This window comes from Malaclemys terrapin, chromosome 2 (genome assembly GCF_027887155.1).
Source record: "Malaclemys terrapin pileata isolate rMalTer1 chromosome 2, rMalTer1.hap1, whole genome shotgun sequence".
Classification (NCBI taxonomy): Eukaryota; Metazoa; Chordata; order Testudines; family Emydidae; genus Malaclemys; species Malaclemys terrapin.
The window spans coordinates 223,631,518-223,649,256 of NC_071506.1; the positions used below are offsets into that span (position 1 = coordinate 223,631,518).

At 40.8% G+C, this 17,739-nt stretch overlaps 1 protein-coding gene across 5 annotated transcripts in view; it reads right to left on the reverse strand.

The window, feature by feature from the left end:
• Positions 1-341: 341 nt before the first annotated feature.
• The window catches only part of CREB5 (cAMP responsive element binding protein 5), a 336,551-nt gene continuing 319,153 nt past the window's right edge, over positions 342-17,739 (reverse strand). For all 5 annotated transcript variants that reach the window (XM_054020418.1, XM_054020417.1, XM_054020419.1 and 2 more), the window contains 4 exons: positions 15,909-16,232; positions 10,085-10,312; positions 4,796-4,904; positions 342-3,155 (listed from right to left, as the gene is read on the reverse strand). In XM_054020418.1, the coding sequence (XP_053876393.1) occupies positions 2,992-3,155; positions 4,796-4,904; positions 10,085-10,312; positions 15,909-16,232 (825 nt within the window). In that variant the 3' untranslated portion in view covers positions 342-2,991. The remainder of the gene's footprint in view (positions 3,156-4,795; positions 4,905-10,084; positions 10,313-15,908; positions 16,233-17,739) is intronic.

Consider the following 17,739-nt stretch of genomic DNA (forward strand, 5'->3'; position numbering starts at 1 on the left):
TTGAGCAATGAAAGGTAAGTGGTATGGTTGGTCCTTTTACTGATATACCTAATATCAATATGCTGCATGTTGTTTTGGCCTGTGAATCTTGCACTTAGAATTACAAGAAGCAATAGCAAATAGCTTTCATCCTTTACTTATTTCCACATCACTAATAACAATTATACCTATAGGCCAATAGTATAGCGAGGAGACAGTTAATTATAATTACACATTTAGGCAAATGCATGGTTGGCTTGCCTAGTTAGCATTAAAAAAAGACATAATTGAGCTATATATAATACACATCAGTCAAACTGTCAAGTTGCTGGATTTAACAAAACTCAGCCAAGATTTTTTTTTTTTTTTTTTTTTTTTTTTTTACTGTAGAGGCTTTCAGTTTAACAGCTAAATATTTCAGCTGAGTCTGAACAAAAGTAAAACCAAATCCGAATTCTAGTGCAGTGTAGCTCATTTGTGTTTCTAATATTATCAACCGTTCTTTTATAATGTATTTAAGTGCTATCCATGCAAAAATAAAAAAAAAAAAAGTTAAAACTAAATTAACACTATGATGGCATTTTTGGGGACAGGGATTGATGTGAGGCATGAAATTTGGACCGATAATACCTGCTGTTTTTTATAATGGAGCTTCAACTGGAACTTTATGTTTAAAGCTGTATATTTGAACAAAAGTTTCCTTAGTAGCTATGAGGAAGCAAAACCATTCAGCTATTACAATTGGACTTTAAAAATGAATTACAGATTCAATATTTAAAACATTTTAAAAGTATATGTTTGCTAAAATATAATAGAAAATCCTTTATATTTGTTTTTTTTCTTAATTGTTTTGGTTCTTAGACTATATAATCAAGTCATGATCTATACTGTACACTCAAAATTCTTCTTCCAAAAATATTTGCATAAATGGAAAGAGAGTTGTTTAAGAATACTGATAAAAAGTTAACTGAGTTACCAAGATAAAAACGAATTCAGAAATGATGATTCATGATCCTTAGAGATTGCTTTCCCTTCCAAAATGGGCTCTAATCACTACAGTGCTTCGTGGGGGGTGGAGGGGAAAGGCCTTCATTTGTTTGGTTGTTGTTTCTTTAAATAAAATCCACCCTTTAAAAAACTATTATTCCTCTAAAAACAATGAAATGACCTTTGAGGAAAACAACTCAGCTTGAGAATGAAGAGTGTTTATCAGTAGAGTATTTGCCAGGAGTAATGTTAATTAGCATTTGTTTTTTAAAAAATGCAGTCACGAACATTTATCACAAAAGAGTAAGAGCCTGGTCCTGCTCCCATTGAAGTCAATGGGATTTTTGCCACTGATTTCAGAGGGAGCAGAATCAGGTCCAAACATACTGAAAAATAATATAACTAACTGGCTGTTATCTACTGTGCTCTTAATGTTTGATTTCCCATATGTGACTGGTACTATCTCAGGGTGAAAGTCACCTCTGTGCAGAGGGCCAGTACAAGGCCTACAAGGCCTAAGCATTCAAAATTGGGCTTAATTAGGATGTAAGAAGTGCTGACCTTCTGCACAGGGTAAATTTCACCCACAGCATATAGCAGACTTTACAACATTCTTGTAGCATACAGCAGCTAAAAAGTGCTTTAATGTCATCCTGGGATTGATCCTCAGCTAGTTAAATTAGCATAATAGCATCATTTACATGAATGGAGCTACACTGATCTATGCCAGCTAAGGATCCGTCCCACATATGTTTAAAAGATCAGCTGTGAAGAACTGGTCTTTTCCTGGTAGTTAACAATAACCTATTCCTCACTGGTCAAACTGATTTAATGGGCTATAAATGAAATATTAATCTTAGGCTATTAGCAGCTGATGATGAAACAATGTCACTGGTTTAGTGAGTAGAACCTTTCTGAATTATTATATACTACATGGCTTTTCTACATTAACAATTGGCAGTGTAAAAAACCAGTTGTAATAAACAGGTGTGATTTGCTATCCTTGTACTCTGCCATGGACATTTACAACAGAAGCGTGCAAGGCTCCTTCCCCCTAGCACCAGCACAGCTGGCTTTCAATCGTGCATCACCTGTGGCTAAACTACTTTCACTGTTTATTAAAACACTAAATCAGGAGCATTAAACTCCTGCATATTTCTTTTTTAAAAAGCAAAAGTTCAGTGCAGCCCAGCTGTGGGTGAAGGGCTATTGAAAGCAGTGACCATGCCAACAGTTTTTTTTCCCACAGGGAAGGGGGAGGGGAATATAGGTTGGGTATGAAGTCTTTTCTTCTTCATTAGTATTCTCAGAAGAAAAAAGGAGAAGGGAGACTTGGAATGCGAAGACAGGGGGGGAGCTTGAAGGAGAAAGAGCCACGAAGTTTAGAGAGGGAAGATGCGAGGACAATTGAAGGACAAAAGAGAGAGCTTAAATAGAAGAGGGACAACAGGGAAATGAAAGAGAAAAGCAAGACAAAAGGGCATATTACCTGGGTTTGAATTTGTTCTGATATCCATGTATTATAAAACCATTCTTTTCTCTGAAAGAGGTTCTGAATACATAGTGGGGTTCTGATGATATTGCAAAGCTAACTCACTTTCTCATGTGCTATCACCAGACTCCCTGAATATCTATATAGCCTAATTATTCCTAGTTACCTATGTATGACTTTGGCTAACAAGCTGCCGTTTAACAAAACTCCATGATTCTGAGGCCTCGGGCTAGATTGGTAAGAAGGAAACACAACTATGTACAGAAACATTTCCATTTATAAACAAGTAACTGGTACCAAAAAATTGGAGAAAGCACCAAAGCATTTCCCAAGCTGATAGCATATTAATTGCATAACTCCCTTTTTTGTAACTAAGTATAAAAGGCATATTTTAATAACTATAAAAATGAAAGCCAGAGTCTTCCAAGGACTGAGGAGTCTTCCAGGGCTGAGTTAGTGTTGAAAATGTCCTTAACACAAAGGACATTTGATTATGCTACCACTCTCCCATAGCAGTTTCTGACCAATCCGTTTTAAAGAATTGGGTTCATGTCTGTTCTATGACTGGCAAGCTGACTGAGGGTGGAGCTTCCTACGACATCGCTGACGGAAGAGGAAGTTGTAATGGTATTATGCTGGATGACTTGCTGTTGCGAGCAAGCTGGGACGGGGCTTGCAGGAGGACTATTCTCAGGACCTGGGGAAAAAAGAACACACACTAAAATGATGTGTACATGTCGAATGCCTGTGATGTATTACAGTGCTGTTAAATAGAAGATGGACCACCAAGGATGCAGTCCTGCCAACTCCAATCGTTCAAAATCATGAGATTTTAACAATAGGAGATATGGAGGGGTTTTTTTTGTTTTGTTTGCCTTTGAGGTTTTTAGAGCCTTTGAGGTTCACATTTTCAAGCTTTTCTCCACGAGGGCTAGAAACTTACTCCCTTTTAAAAACGAGAGTCATGTAATAACCTGATTCTAGGAGTTGGGACTTTTTCTAACCAGAAGACTTTGATTAGAATTACAAGAGTTGGTAACTGGGTGCTTAAATACTTTATTTATTGCAGCAGAGGGGATTGAAATATGCATTACAATGCAATGCAGCACAGAAACGTTAATATAAGCAAGACTCAGTAGTAAAGATAATGAAATCCCATTGTCCTTAGGACTAATACTAATACTAGGCCTTATTCACTTTGGTGCAGCGGGGATAGAATCTGGCCCTATTTCCCATATTGATAATTTTCCTAATGTAAAGAAACTCCCAAAGGGCATAGAGCTGGCATAGCTGGCACCTATGCAACCCTTTCTGGAGACACCAGTGCAGGGGTGAGAGGGAGGGGGTGAGAGTGTGTGTGTGCGCACATGTTGGGGATACGACTGGAGCACACTGAACTCTGTCTGTTTGTTGCTTTAGGGGAATATTGCCATCTTGCAAATATTAAAACAGCTCTCAGGCTGCTCTAACCTATTCTGGAGCCAGGCAGAGAAGCAGGGAGTTATAGCAATCTTCCTCTGCCATGCTGAGCAGAAACTCAGCACAGCAGAACACCTGTTCCTATACATGCAGTATGTCCACTTGGATTGTTTCTCTCTCTAGTTAGCTACAGTATCTTCATTAACTTTTTCTTTTTTAATGACAGATGAATATTAAAGAAGAGATTGAAGAAGAGATTGCGTACCTCAGACATACCAAGTTCAGAGTATGGTACCATTTTCGTTGGAGGAAAATGTTTGTAATTTTTTCCTGCTTAGTTTTTCTTTCTATGATTAGACTCTTTTGGGTTCCACCATTACCTCTGCTCTGAGGTATTTTACTGGACCCACCAGCATTGTTGCCTGTCGTACATTTGTCAGAATGGAGCATTGAGTTCACTGGGGCTCCTCTTCAGGGGAACAAGTGTCTATCTGTGTGCATCTCATTGCAGGTGCAGTGCCATTGCTTCAAGCACCATGGCGTAGAGACTAGTGATATTTTATGTTTGAACCACACCATGCCATTTTTGGTTGGGGCTTGGTAAATACAAAACTTTATTTTACAAATTATTAATCATTAAAACATACAGTCCTAATCCAGCAGAAATCAGTCTCCTGGCAAATGCAGTAGTTTGTCTTCAAGCACTCAATTGCAGGATTAGGGTTCATAACAGTTATAAGAGTGCTCCTTTAAATGTATCTGCTCACCCCCCAGATATTTCATTTTAAACCTTAATTCTAGGATGTTCAGAAAGAATGGTTTAAATGAAAGGACTGAATGGGTGGAGGAAGGGACTGGTACCTTTGATCGCTGTTCTTATGAATGATTGTAGACCATGGAAATACACCAGTTACTTACTTATATATCCTTGCGACTCTTTCTGCATGGCTGTTATTGGACAGTCTTTATGTGTTAACAATAGCTGTTTCAGCTGTGCTACCTCATTTTTCAACATGGAAACCTCATTCTATGGAAAAAGAAAAAGAGACTTTTACTTAAGACAGTGGCAAAAAGTTAACAAACGAGTGAGACTTCGCCTGTAACTAAGAAAACTGAGCTGCATAGGATTGATCTTTGCACCGAATTTGGCCTACTGTATGAGAATTCTTTTACACAGTAGCTATTGGGACAAATTCCTTCTGTTACATCAGTGCCAATCTGGAGTATCTCCATCAACTTGAGCTATTGTAACCTAGTGTACTAGTCTTGCGTCTGGTTGCATTTACTGTTTGTGTCACAATATTAGTGTTATTTAAGCACCATTATTGTCAATTTACCATATGTTGTATACACAATGCTGTAGATCTGAAGTAAGTACATTATGTGTGTATAATTTTGCTTGGTATAATGGAAATAACACAAATGTTAATTAAAACAACCTTAACAAAGACATTTTTAGTTAAAAAAATCCTTGCTCCAGGTTTTTCTTTGATCGAAAATGTGTCATTTTGCCTTTTAAAAAAATAAGGTAATCTTATCTTGCTTGCAAATCTGGACTCTTCATTATTATGGGTAAGGCTTATAGAATCATATACAGAATCAGAGAGGGAAAAGATCCATTAGATAGTATGGGTGTTGATTTGCATAAATTATTACTCGTCCCTGTAATTTCACTGTACACCATAGCTCCCTCATCCATGGTATGTTAGACTCACTTATCCTGAGCCCCCTCAACAACCACAGACATACAAATACAGTAATATATAGTAAACACATATTTCAGTGATTTTCCAACAACTGCATTTTAATTGGTAGATTTATATAATGTAATTTGTCATACTATATGGTCAAAATGCCTTTTGATACAAACAGGATTAGTTTGCCACAAAACAACTATTTAAAATTTACCAAGTAGTGAAACCTTGTTTTCTTAATTAACTGAGTACAGGGATTGGTTCATTCTTAAAATTAAAGGAGTTTGTGTTTGTCTGAGAATTGCTCCCACCTGATCTGTTCTAATCCCAATTTTAACTGAGGTTGTGTCTGTAAATTTAACAACTCCTTGGACAGTGTGATTTTACATAAAAAAAAACCCCACATTTGTTTTTTAATTATTGTCCAATTTATTTCCAGAAACTTCCATTTACATTGATCCCCACCAGCTGGTGATTATAGAGCAGGGGTGAGCAAACTTTTTGGGCCGAGGGCCACAACTGGGTGGGGAAATTGTATGCAGGGCCAGGGCAGGGGGTTGGGGTGCAGGAGGGAGTGTGGGGTATGGGAGAGGGTGCGGTGTGCAAGAAGGGGCTCAGGACAAGGGATTGGGGCAGAGGAGGGGCGAGGGGTTTATGAGGGGGTTCAGGGCAGGGGGTTGGGGTGCAGGGTGTGTGTGGGGTGTGGCAGGCGGCTCAGGGCAGGAGATTGGGGTACACAGGCATGCAGGGTGCAGCAGGGGGCTCAGGGCAGGGAGTTGGGGTGCAGGAGGGGTGTGAGGTGCAAGCAGGGAGCTTAGGGCAGGGAGCTGGGGGGCGGGGTGAAGGAGGAGTTCGGGCTTCAGCCTGGCGCCACTTACCTAAAGCAGCTCCGGGGTGGCAGCGGCCCGCACCGGGGCCAGGGCAGGCTCCGTGCATGCCTGCCCTGTCCCCAGCCCTGCACCGCTCCAGGAAGCACTGAAGCCCCTGGGGGAGGGGGAAACGGAGGGCTCCGTTCCCAGCCAATGGGAGATGTGGCGGGGGGGGGGGGCGGCGGTGCCTGGAGGCAAGGGCAATGCACGGAGCCCTCTGCCCCCCCGCCCGGGGGCCGCAGGGACTTGGTGCCGGCCGCTTCTGAGAGTGGCACGGGGCCTGTAGCGCCATAGGGGGCAATCCTGCGGGCCAGATCCAAAGCCCTGAGGGGCCAGATTCGGCCCACGGGCCGTATTTGCCCACCCCTGTTATAGAGAATGATTGAAAAGCCATTGGTAGATCCAAGGAGATTTCTTTGGATTTCTCTCTTTCACACATGGATGAAAAACACCACATAAGTAGTAGAAACAGGGTGTATAGTTAGGAAGAAAAGGGGGTTTCCTTTCTTTACACCTATCCCAAAAGGTCTAGGCATTTAATTTTTTAAAATATACAAAAACTAAGAACCCCCCCCCCCCCAAATTCTTCTTTACTTTTCAAAACCAAACACTGCTGGCAACACAAGATTCTGATCTTCGGCAACATTGCGGCTCCTTTCTGCTGCTCTGCTGGTACAAAATGTTCCTAATGCTGGGGTAGCCAGCTATGGGACGCTCACCCTAGTATAGGGGATCTTCCAGTGGTACATATCCAATATAACAGCCTTGCAAAGTTTCAAATCTAAGAACCTGAAAACAATTCTAAAACACTTCACTGCATTCAGAACTAAGAAAACATTTTTGACCATTTGGGGATTATGGTGACAGATGCAATGATGTCTATACATAAATGCAAAGTGTATGGGGAATAAACAGGAAGAACTGGAAGTATTAGTACATAAACTGAATTATGATTTAATAGGTGTGTGGCACTCTAACTCAAAGCAGCACCCCAGAATACCCATATTCACCCCAGTCATATAATTATGATATATTTCATACATGCCATGTAAGATATCATATGAAAGGTCATGATCTGCTGAAACCCATTGCTCTGTCAAAATATGAATATCATTAGTGTGTGTGAAGTTATGAGATTTTGCTGTATGATACAGAAATATGTTGTGAGTTTTAGAGTCTCCACTGCTAGTTCTCCAGTGACAACAAAGGAGGTAACTCACTCCCAGGAGGTGTTAAATGACCATTAATCGGCAGGAGAGTTGTAATCAAGGGATTTACAATGCTGTAAGAGGGCTGTGCAAGCATCACGCAATGGGGGATTATTTATCTCCATGACTCAGGAAAGTCCACCAGGACATGTTGGGGCTAGTGTTTTCCAGGCACATGGACTGAAGATATAAAATAGGTGACAATGGCATCATGCTTTGCCTTTCTCCTCACCCATCTGCACTGGAAGCAACAAGAATGCTGGGAAGACAAAAACTTGAACTGAGGAGACTGGTCCCAGGCTTAAAGGGGCAGCCTGTGTATTAAGAACTATAACCTACCTGCAACATCCAGTGCGGTGAGAAAAACTGCTTGATCAAAATACTGCCTAGTCTAATAAAGTTTAAGATTTAGACTGTGCACTTTCCTTTGCAAACTAACCTGATGCAAAGGAAACATGGAAAGAAAGGCTAAGGCACAAAATGAGATAAACTAGCTATAGACTTAAAGGGTAATAAGAAAACATTCTACAAATACGTTAGAAGCAAGAGGAAGACCAAGGACAGGGTAGGCCCGTTACTCAATGGAGGGGATGGGGGGAACAATAACTGGAAATGGCAGAAGTTCTAAATGACTTTTTTTGTTTCAGTTTTCACCAAAAAGGTTAGTAGTGATTTGATGTCTAACTTAATGAATGCCAGTGAAAATGAGGTAGGATCAGAGGCTGAAATAGGGAAAGAACAAGTTCAAATTTACTTAGACAAGTTAGATGTTTTCAAGTCACCAGGGCCTGATGAAATACACATTAAAATACTCAAGGATCTGATTGAGGAGATATCTGAGCCATTAGAAAGTATATTTAAAACGTCAAGGAAGATTGGCATGATAATTGCCCTTTCCTATCTATAAAAAAGGGGAATAACAATAACTCGGGGAATTACAGACCAGTAACCTTAACTTCAGTACATAAGATCATAAGAGCAGCCATATTGGGTCAGACCAAAGATCCATCTAGCCCAGTATCCTGTCTTCTGACAGTGGCCAATGCCAGGTGCCCCAGAGGGAATGAATAGAACAGGTAATCATCAACTGATCCATCCTGTTGCCCATTCCCAGCTTCCGGCAAACAGAGGCTAGGGACACCTATCTCACAGAACTGGAAGGGACTCCGAAAGGTCATTGAATCCAGCCTCCTGCCTTCACTAGCAGGACCAAGTACTGATTTTGCCCCAGATCCCTAAGTGGCCCCCTCAAGGACTGAACTCACAACCCTGGGTTTAGCAGGCCAATGCTCAAACCACTGGTTGGACATTAGGAAAAACTTCCTGTCGGGGTGGTTAAGCACTGAAATAAATTGCCAAGGGAGGTTGTGGAACCTCCATCACTGGAGATTTTTAAGAGCAGGTTAGACAAACACCTGTCAGGGATGGTCTAGATAATACTTATTCCTGCCATGAATGCAGGAGACTGGACCAGAAGACCTCTCCAGGTCCCTTCCAGTCCTACGAATCTATGATTCTCATAATTATTTTCCAACTTTCCCTTCACTGAAAGGAACTTGGCTTGTAGATATACTGATGCCAACCAGCAGGTGCTGTGAGCTAGCTGTTCATCATCACCCCCAGAACCTCTTTCTTCAGTACTTTAATCCCTTTAGAAAACCATGTGCCACCTGTGGAGGCCAAAACATGGCCACAGACCAAATATGGCTCTCTGAGTTCCACAATAAAATACATGGCTGCTCTCATCTAGATTCTAGAATGTGCCATTGCGGCTAAGGATGGGATGAGTCCCAGTGTGAAGAGTTACAACTTTTTCAGAGCAGAGTCTACACTGCTTAAGATAAGCCATGCCTCCATATTTAAAATAAGGGCAGCAGTAAGCAATTATGTAAATGAACATGGACTTTTGACTCCTGGCAACCTGCAAGAGCAGCCCTTAACCAGAGAAAATCAAGCTGCCTTTGGTGTAGACGCTGCCGCCGCCTGGACTTTGACCACTTATCACTTTCAGACTATATTTACATGCTGTTCCCTTCTTTTTCTTACCACCAGGCCATTCTATTTATAATCGTGTCCCACTGTCTTTGAATTAGGATTAGCTGCATACCCTTTTCTGAAGAAGTCTTTTATAGCTGAGTTATGGTCACTTAAAAAAAAAAAATAAAAAGAGTGACAAAAAAAATAAATAAATATATGACTCAGTCCAGTAAAGCCTCTGAATCCCAAGCTTTTCCTGGCTGGTTTTGCTGAAATTAAAATGTGTTTTTCATTTACAAGTGTATATCTTGATCGGTCAACTTTAATTATGTCTGCGTTCAAAGTATTAATCTAATGTGCAGCGGTAGCACATATGACAACCGGGGCTGGTGGTGTACCCAATGCCCTTGAATGTAAACAGTGCCTCTATGTCTTGGGAATATAGACAGTAGCTCACACCTGAAGCTGCATATTTGTCTGGGTGAGTTCTTCTGCTTTCTTTTCCAGTGACATCACCCAGACCTTCCTCTTCTGTCTGCAGCGTGTGGCAGCCGCTCGATTCCTTTCCAGAAATTTCCGCCGCCTCTCATCTGGGTCTTCATCCACCACCCTCCTCCGGCGACCCCCAGTGGGCTGAGGCGGCTGTATTGTCTGAGTGGGCTGCATCTGCTGTGCCGCTGGTGAAACCTAACGGGAAAACAACAAAAACAAATTCAACATAGATGGTGAGTGGATGGGCTCTAGTCGATGCTGCGAATTCCAAAAAGGAAGAAAAAGTGATGTCAACTGACATTTAACAAAAATACGACCAGGGTGTATTCTGAGATGGCAGACTTTCTGGCAAGATATGAGAGTGGCACAAGTAGAAAGACTCCGTCAGATGCCACTTAAATTATTCTTTGACAAAAAGCCAACACGATTAAGGGGAGATTTTTGGAATGGCCTCCTGAATAGCAGCCAGGGAAATTATTTTTCCCCCTTTGGTTATTAAAATGTTTTATTTAAGTTGTGACAAAGAAAGCACCTGATTGATGAATGAAATGTCAGGCTTCTCACAGTGACTTTTAATTAATCAAAGCAAAAGAGTGGATGCCTTGGGATTTTTTTCATCCCATTCAGAGTTTTAGGACATCTCTGTTTCACATGTTCCTTAATGTATGTTCAAGTATCGTACACATCTTTGGAGAGGCCAGCAGTAGTGCTATTAAAACCTTAGGCTGGGATTATCTAAGGCATCTAAGGATTTTAGGTGACTGGCTCCTATTAAAAGTGAAGGGGAGTCAATTGCCTAACTCCTCTACTTACCTTTGAAAATCCCAGCCTTAATCATGCTACAGAGTCAATGTGGAATACAGGACTCAGTGGAAGCCTGAACTGTCAAATCAGAATTAATCCTGGTATTCTGGCTAATGGCCAAAACCTGCAACTGGTCTCTGGTGACTTTAGGGGTTGGGAGTGCTCAGCAAGTTGTAGGATTGAGCCCTAAATTTCAACTCAGGTAATTACAATCTGTCTGCCGCCCAGGCATCAATTAAAAGCATGCCATCCCCTTGCAAAATCACTTTTCTGTCTGAAAGTTTTATTCTAAAGGTCACTGTCACTGCCAGAAGTCAGCGAGCATTATTATTCTGTTTTCCAGTTTGTTTATTTTATGCATTGACAGCACTTTGTGTACAGGCAGTTTTACTTTGTCGCTATATAGCTGGTTGGTTTCTCCCTTGTTGAAAAAAACCTATAAAAAGAAACATGAGCAGAAAAACCCCAATGAAAAAAAAACTCATTTAAAGAAGGATTTTTTTTAAAAAATGCCAGGACCTACTATTTACTGGATGTTTATTACAAACTGATTTTTTTTTAAATTAGTCAGTTCTTATAAATGCTGGTAAAAAGCCATAAACCATGTCCACACTGCAGTCTCCAATGTTGCTACCACTGGTGGAGCTGCACCAGTGGAGAATTACAGCTTGCTAGGGTAGACACAGTCACTGTAGTTACTAGCATTGTGGTGGTGGAGTAATGTTTGGGACTTTCCTTAGCATGTAGTGCCCCCTAACTGGCTAAAGGAGGTTATTGTTGAGCAATGCCAGATGCTCCCCATCCACTGGGGCTGAACTTGCTACCTCTTTAGCAACACGTCTGAAATGTAGAGGTCTCAAAGATCGCTTTTAATGTCAACATAACATCAAAGGCCTTTCACTTTCTCACATACACCACCTTTTGAGACTTCAAAGATTGGTTATTTATGTTTCTGGACACCAAAAGCTTTCCTTTGCCTGTTACTCTCTCCGTTTCCACCCGGCATAAAAAGCTTTTCTGTGTCTCTGTTCTCAGTTGGGTCTACTGTGCCAACATATTGCTATAGAATTTTTTTTTAATAGGGTGATTTTATTCTGAATAAATAGTGGATGGTTTAATTTTCAGTAAGAAGTGATCAGTAGCTGGCTAGCAAGAGCCAGTTAACAAAACATCTTCCTTCCATCTCTGGCAGGTATTAATTAGAAAGGCTGCAGTTGCATCACTAATGATATCACGTGGGATAATTAATGGAAGCTCCCAGATATATCACGACCCTGAAGTCTATTAGGCCTTATCTTGATAATTGTCTAAGCATTATTCTCCAAGGAGGGCTCCCTCTCCACCCCGTGTGTTGCACGCTCCATTAAGAAAGAGGATGTATAAGTATTATAATTAGGATTCATTCATTTTTAAGGGCTGCTTATCATGTATCCTAATCTACACACAGGTAGAATGGCAAAAAGAACAAAGCAAAATGCAAACCATCCTGCTGTGCCTAAGTTGTCATGGTGGCAAGTTTGATCTAAAGAAATTTCAATGTGAAAAATATAACAATACCCAAATCATTTTTGTAATACCTGAAGCAAAACAGCTTCCACAAAGCAAAACATCTATCACTCAGAAAGGGACACACTAAATGACTATTTCTACCTTGATCCTTGATCCAATACGTCCCTCTATTCTTTGCAACTTAACACAGGATTAGTACTCACTCATTCATTTTAGCAAAACATAATTTGTTAGGTTCATGTGTGTCTTAAAATGCCTGTGGAAAAGTATGCAATGAATTCTGACATTTCACAAGGGCATGGTGTAGAACAATGGAAGTTATGACAAGGGAGCATGCAGCACACAGCAATTCAGATCATGCCTTTCTTTGACAGGAGGCGTGGAACTGAAGTATCAGGCTCAAGAGAAGAAGGAAGTTAATAATTAGTAAAATGCACCATAAAATTAATGTGTCTGCTGAAGCAATCTGACCCTCAAAGAGGCCAATACCGAGTGATTATGGATGGGTTTAGAAAGTAATAACCTTGTATTTATTACTTGCAAAACCCTTCTTTTATCTCTGTTAATGCCCCCTTTCAGAAAGCGTTATTGCTGTTGTGTATCAGGAGGAGACTACTGTGTTGTCAAGGGAAGCAGCTGATGTATAGATCCTACTTAGCCTCCGGACAGTGGTTCTCAACCTTTTCATGACAATTATGTCTGTTTACAAGATCAAGATCTTCTCTGTATCAGCTGGTGCCCACAGTCTCCAGTTCCACTGTGGGTGCTCCAAACTTCATGTTCCTGTTTGAAATGAGCTCCCCAAGGCTTGAAGTGTTCACAGTGGAATCAGATCCAGCCAGTAGGGTATTAGGTCCCCACAACAGTTCATCATTAAAGAGCAGGAAGCTCCAAATCCTGAGGCATGTAACAGAGGTAGGGTGCAAATACACTCACTCATTAGGCTGATCGGTCTATTCTCTTTAAATTTTGTACATTTATTTTTCACTTGTAGACAATTCATTACCACACTGGTAGCTCAAATCAAGGCCCTATCCTGCTCCTGTTTAAAGTCAATGGAAGTTCTGCTATTTATTTATAGGCTTTTCTGTGGTGCTCAACTCAAGTATCTCAGCACCTCAGGGCAAATCCCACAGGGATGGAACCTCCTTTCAAATGGAGTGCCATGCAGACCAATCTCTAGCTATGTCCTTCAGGCAGCCTGGCTGGATGTTCAGTCTGTGTCTGTCTTTGGCAATTATGTCTGAAGCTTTCAGCATCTCACACACACTAACTAATGTATCCTCACAACACCACTGTGCTCTGTGAGGCAGGTCAGTATTATTACACTCATTTGAAGATAGGAAACTGAGGCGCGGAGAGATTAGGTGACTTGCCCAAGCTCACAGAGTGTCGAAGACAGAGCGGGGAACCCAGGCCTTCTGAGTCCCAGTCTAATGCTCTGAGCCCCAAGATTACCTGTACTCTGTTACTGACTTCAAGGACAGACAGATCACACCTCTTTTGCTTTCTATGTTATGAGATTATATAGGGACTTTTACTGCAGTTGTTAAAGAGCTCTGGAAAAAATAATTAATAGATGGAAAAACAACAGAATTCATAACATTTTACGTTGTAAGGAATACTGTAGGGAAATCCCACCGACTTGCAGCAAGAGCAATAACAAAGTAAAACAAGATGTCAGTAAATAGTTAATGTGGTTGGACAGTAGGATGTCAAATCCTCTTATTTTTAATGTCTTGTAAGTTTTTCTAAGAGCCGCCCATGAGGTATCTGTAAGCAATTAAGTGCTTCACAGATTTAACTCCTCCTGGGTAATAAGAAGTCCTCTTTGTTCTGTATCCATGACTCCACTCCCATCCTTCTGAACTCAGATGATAACTTTGCTCTCCAGGTCTGATATCCTGAAGTCATGGCTGACCAAGGACCTTCTCTTTCTTCTCAGATCTCCCTGGCTTGTCTGTCTTTCACCACCTTAAAATATGGCCAGAAGTCCTCTTAACATCAGCTCTGCCTATGCCTAAATTCTTATGTGTGAGTTCATTACTTCCTCTTTCAACTAATAGTTTTTCTTAATCCCTACCCTTTAAATGTCAGGGGGTTCAGAATGCTGTAGCAAGACAACACTTTCACTCCAAGAAATAAGACCTTCATCTTCCATTACCTTTGCTGGCTTCCCATCATCTGGATCCAATTCAAAATTACCTTTCTGGGTTAAATCTTTCCCCAGCGACTGGCTTCATTCTCTCTCTCTCTCTCTCTCTCTGACATAATATTCACCTACTAATCCTCACCTGTTCTCCAGGCTAATCTTGGCCTTCCCTCTGTCTCTATTCTGTAATTTTCTACAGTTGTAATTACAGTTGTAATTTTCTTTCACCTGATCTACAGTATCTGGAACTACTACTCTCTCACTACAAGACAATGAATAACTTCAAGTCTTTAATTCTTGCCTTAAAATTAGAGCCAGCCCTGACTGCAAACTTGGGGTCTGGATTTGGATCCGAATGTGACCAAAATGCAAAAGCATTTAGACTGTAGTTTTTGGTTTGGTTCCCATGATTGAAATAAGGGCCAGCAGCAAAATTTGGATCCAGAACCAAAGTATAGTTATACTTAGATCTGCGGATTTTGTTTGAAGCCATCTATACTTACACCCTTATTTTTTGAGATAGCCTTATGATTGACATTCACTATAAAGTGTCTTGGGACACTTCATATGGAAGTTGCTATACTATATACAAATAAAATATATGCAGGGTCAAACTCATCCTTCAAATATGCATGTGCAATACCATTTACTTCATTGGGGCTTGTGGGACCATCTCTGAGGGCAGAGTGTATTGAACAGTTTAAAAATATGAGCTGCCAAGTAGTCATCCAAGCTCCTTAGACTATGTCGACACTGTGTTTTACAACCCGCGCAATGAGTCTCAGAGCCTGGGTCTAAGGATCGGGATGCTAAAACCAGCTGTATAGATGTTTGCGCTCAGGCTCTGAAACCAGTCCCCTTCCCCAGGCTTCAGAACCTGAGCCTGAATGTCTACACAGCTGTTTTTAGTGCCATAGTGCCAGCCCAAGTCTGTGGACCCAGTCTCTGAGACTTGCTGCTGCATGTTTTAAAATGCAGTGTGGACGTATCCTTAGTGCGCCAAGCTTCACAGTGTGCCAAACTCCATAACATACCAACAGCATAAATGTACACTTGGCACTTTGCTGAAATCATGGCCTGAACAAGCTTTGGGGCTTTTTTGTAGAAAGTTAGACATTTGAAATACATTCTTTTCTTTGTTACTAAGTAAGTTTTGATCCGGGATTTTTGAGTTAGAGCTTGTTGTAAGGTTAATCTGGCAGCCAACAACAGAGAAAATCTATTAGCAACCAGTGGACTTGCTTTTGAAAAGCCATGCACATGTAATCTGTTTTTTTAAACTTGCATCAGAACAGAAGAAGATGATAGCTCATTAAGTGGTTCTACCTGTGCTTGTCCACCTGAGTGCAGTGGTGGGTGTGGAGAGGTCTGGTGATGTGCCGGGTGCGTGTGAAGGTGCGAGTGGGAGTGATGGTGTGGATGGTTCTGCTGGTGATGGGGTTGAGGATGAGGATGGTGTGCTGGATGCTGGTGCTGATGCGGGTATGGGTGATGAGGTGGCAGTGTCTGGTGCTGATGTGGATGTGAGTGCATATGATGATGTGGTGTCTGGTCCTGTCGGGAGCTCATCATTTCCATCATATGGCCCATGGTGTTCATATTTCCATTTGACATGGCTGCAGGATGATGAGTCAATGCTGCCTTCAACCTCTGAAACAGAAGAAAAAGGGTGGGTGGGGGGGGAGAGAATTTGAAATCAATAATACATTTATTAGAGGTTCGTTTTTCCAGATTTGTAGAAACTCTTAACACCTGAAAGTGTCTGGTTTTGTAATTTTTGTGATTTTTTTCTAGATTTTACTTCTTGGCTTAAGTATAGTGCTTTTCATATAACCTTCAATGTCTGTTAGGTTATAATCTAATTTTTTGATCATTATCAGTCAAAACCTATAGAACACTAAATATCTGGATCATAATTTAACAGCTATAACAAGGAGTCTGGTGGCACCTTAAAGACTAACAGATTTATTTGGGCATAAGCTTTCGTGGGTAAAAACCTCACTTCTTCAGATGCATAGCTTCTTCCTATGCATCTGAAGAAGTGAGGTTTTTACCCACGAAAGCTTATGCCCAAATAAATCTGTTAGTCTTTAAGGTGCCACCAGACCCCTTGTTATTTTTGTAGATACAGACTAACACGGCTACCCCCTGATAATTTAACAGCTACAGATTTTCATATGATTGTGCTAGTATGCTGTTGAGGAAAAAAGTATTCTTTTATTCTTAGTCAGCTCATTAAGTTTAAAGTCTCATGCAGTCTTAGTTTTTTTAAAAAAAGAATACCTGCTAAAATGATGCCTTGAACAAAGATCCACACTAAATTACCATCCAGTAATACAGACATTTTTTTACTGCCCCAAAGAAATAGAATATTGACCCTTTTTTTAAATTTCAGAGCCCAAGAACACAAGTCATTTTACAATATTTTACCTCATAAGACCAAACCTTTGTCCTCCCACCAAACTAAAAAAACTATTAGTTAAGTGTGGTCTTGCCATTAAGGTCCTTTGTGTCTGAGCTCGAAAGCTCAAATGCTAACTGTGGTTCATTGTTGCATGCTAATTCCTGCCTCAGTGATGTCCTCATGTCTTTTACTGATGCTGGAGTTGATTTTTGCAGTTCTAACTCCAGCAAAACTACAGTTAATGTCAATAGGATTCTTCTAATTCTCCCACCTTAGGATATCCCGCAATAGCCAAAGGAAGTTTAATCTGAGTAAGTATTGCAGGATAAGGTTCTTTTGTTCATTGTAATGATAGCTAAGGGTGGAAGAATTTCCCCCCTCAATTATTGGATGTACCAACATATTAGCCATATTGTCACACCACATAGTCTTCACATTGGATTACCTAAGACCAGCTTCCTATTTGAGCTCAGCAAAGTCAGTGCCAAAGTTAGTTGTTTTCCAAATCAAAATGCAGCCCTCTCCCCCCCACCAAAAAAAACAACAACTCCGGTTAGCCAGCACTTTTATAAATCATGAATACCTGTATTTGTCAAAACACTCTGAAGCTCAACTACAGTGTGACTTGTTCTAAATGGCATAATTTTCAAAGCCAAAAATGGGGCAGGGGAGACCTAATTTGCGAATAATCTTTTTCTTTTAGCTACAAAAACTGTGGCTATTACTGTGGCGTGACTTCAAGCAGAATACAAT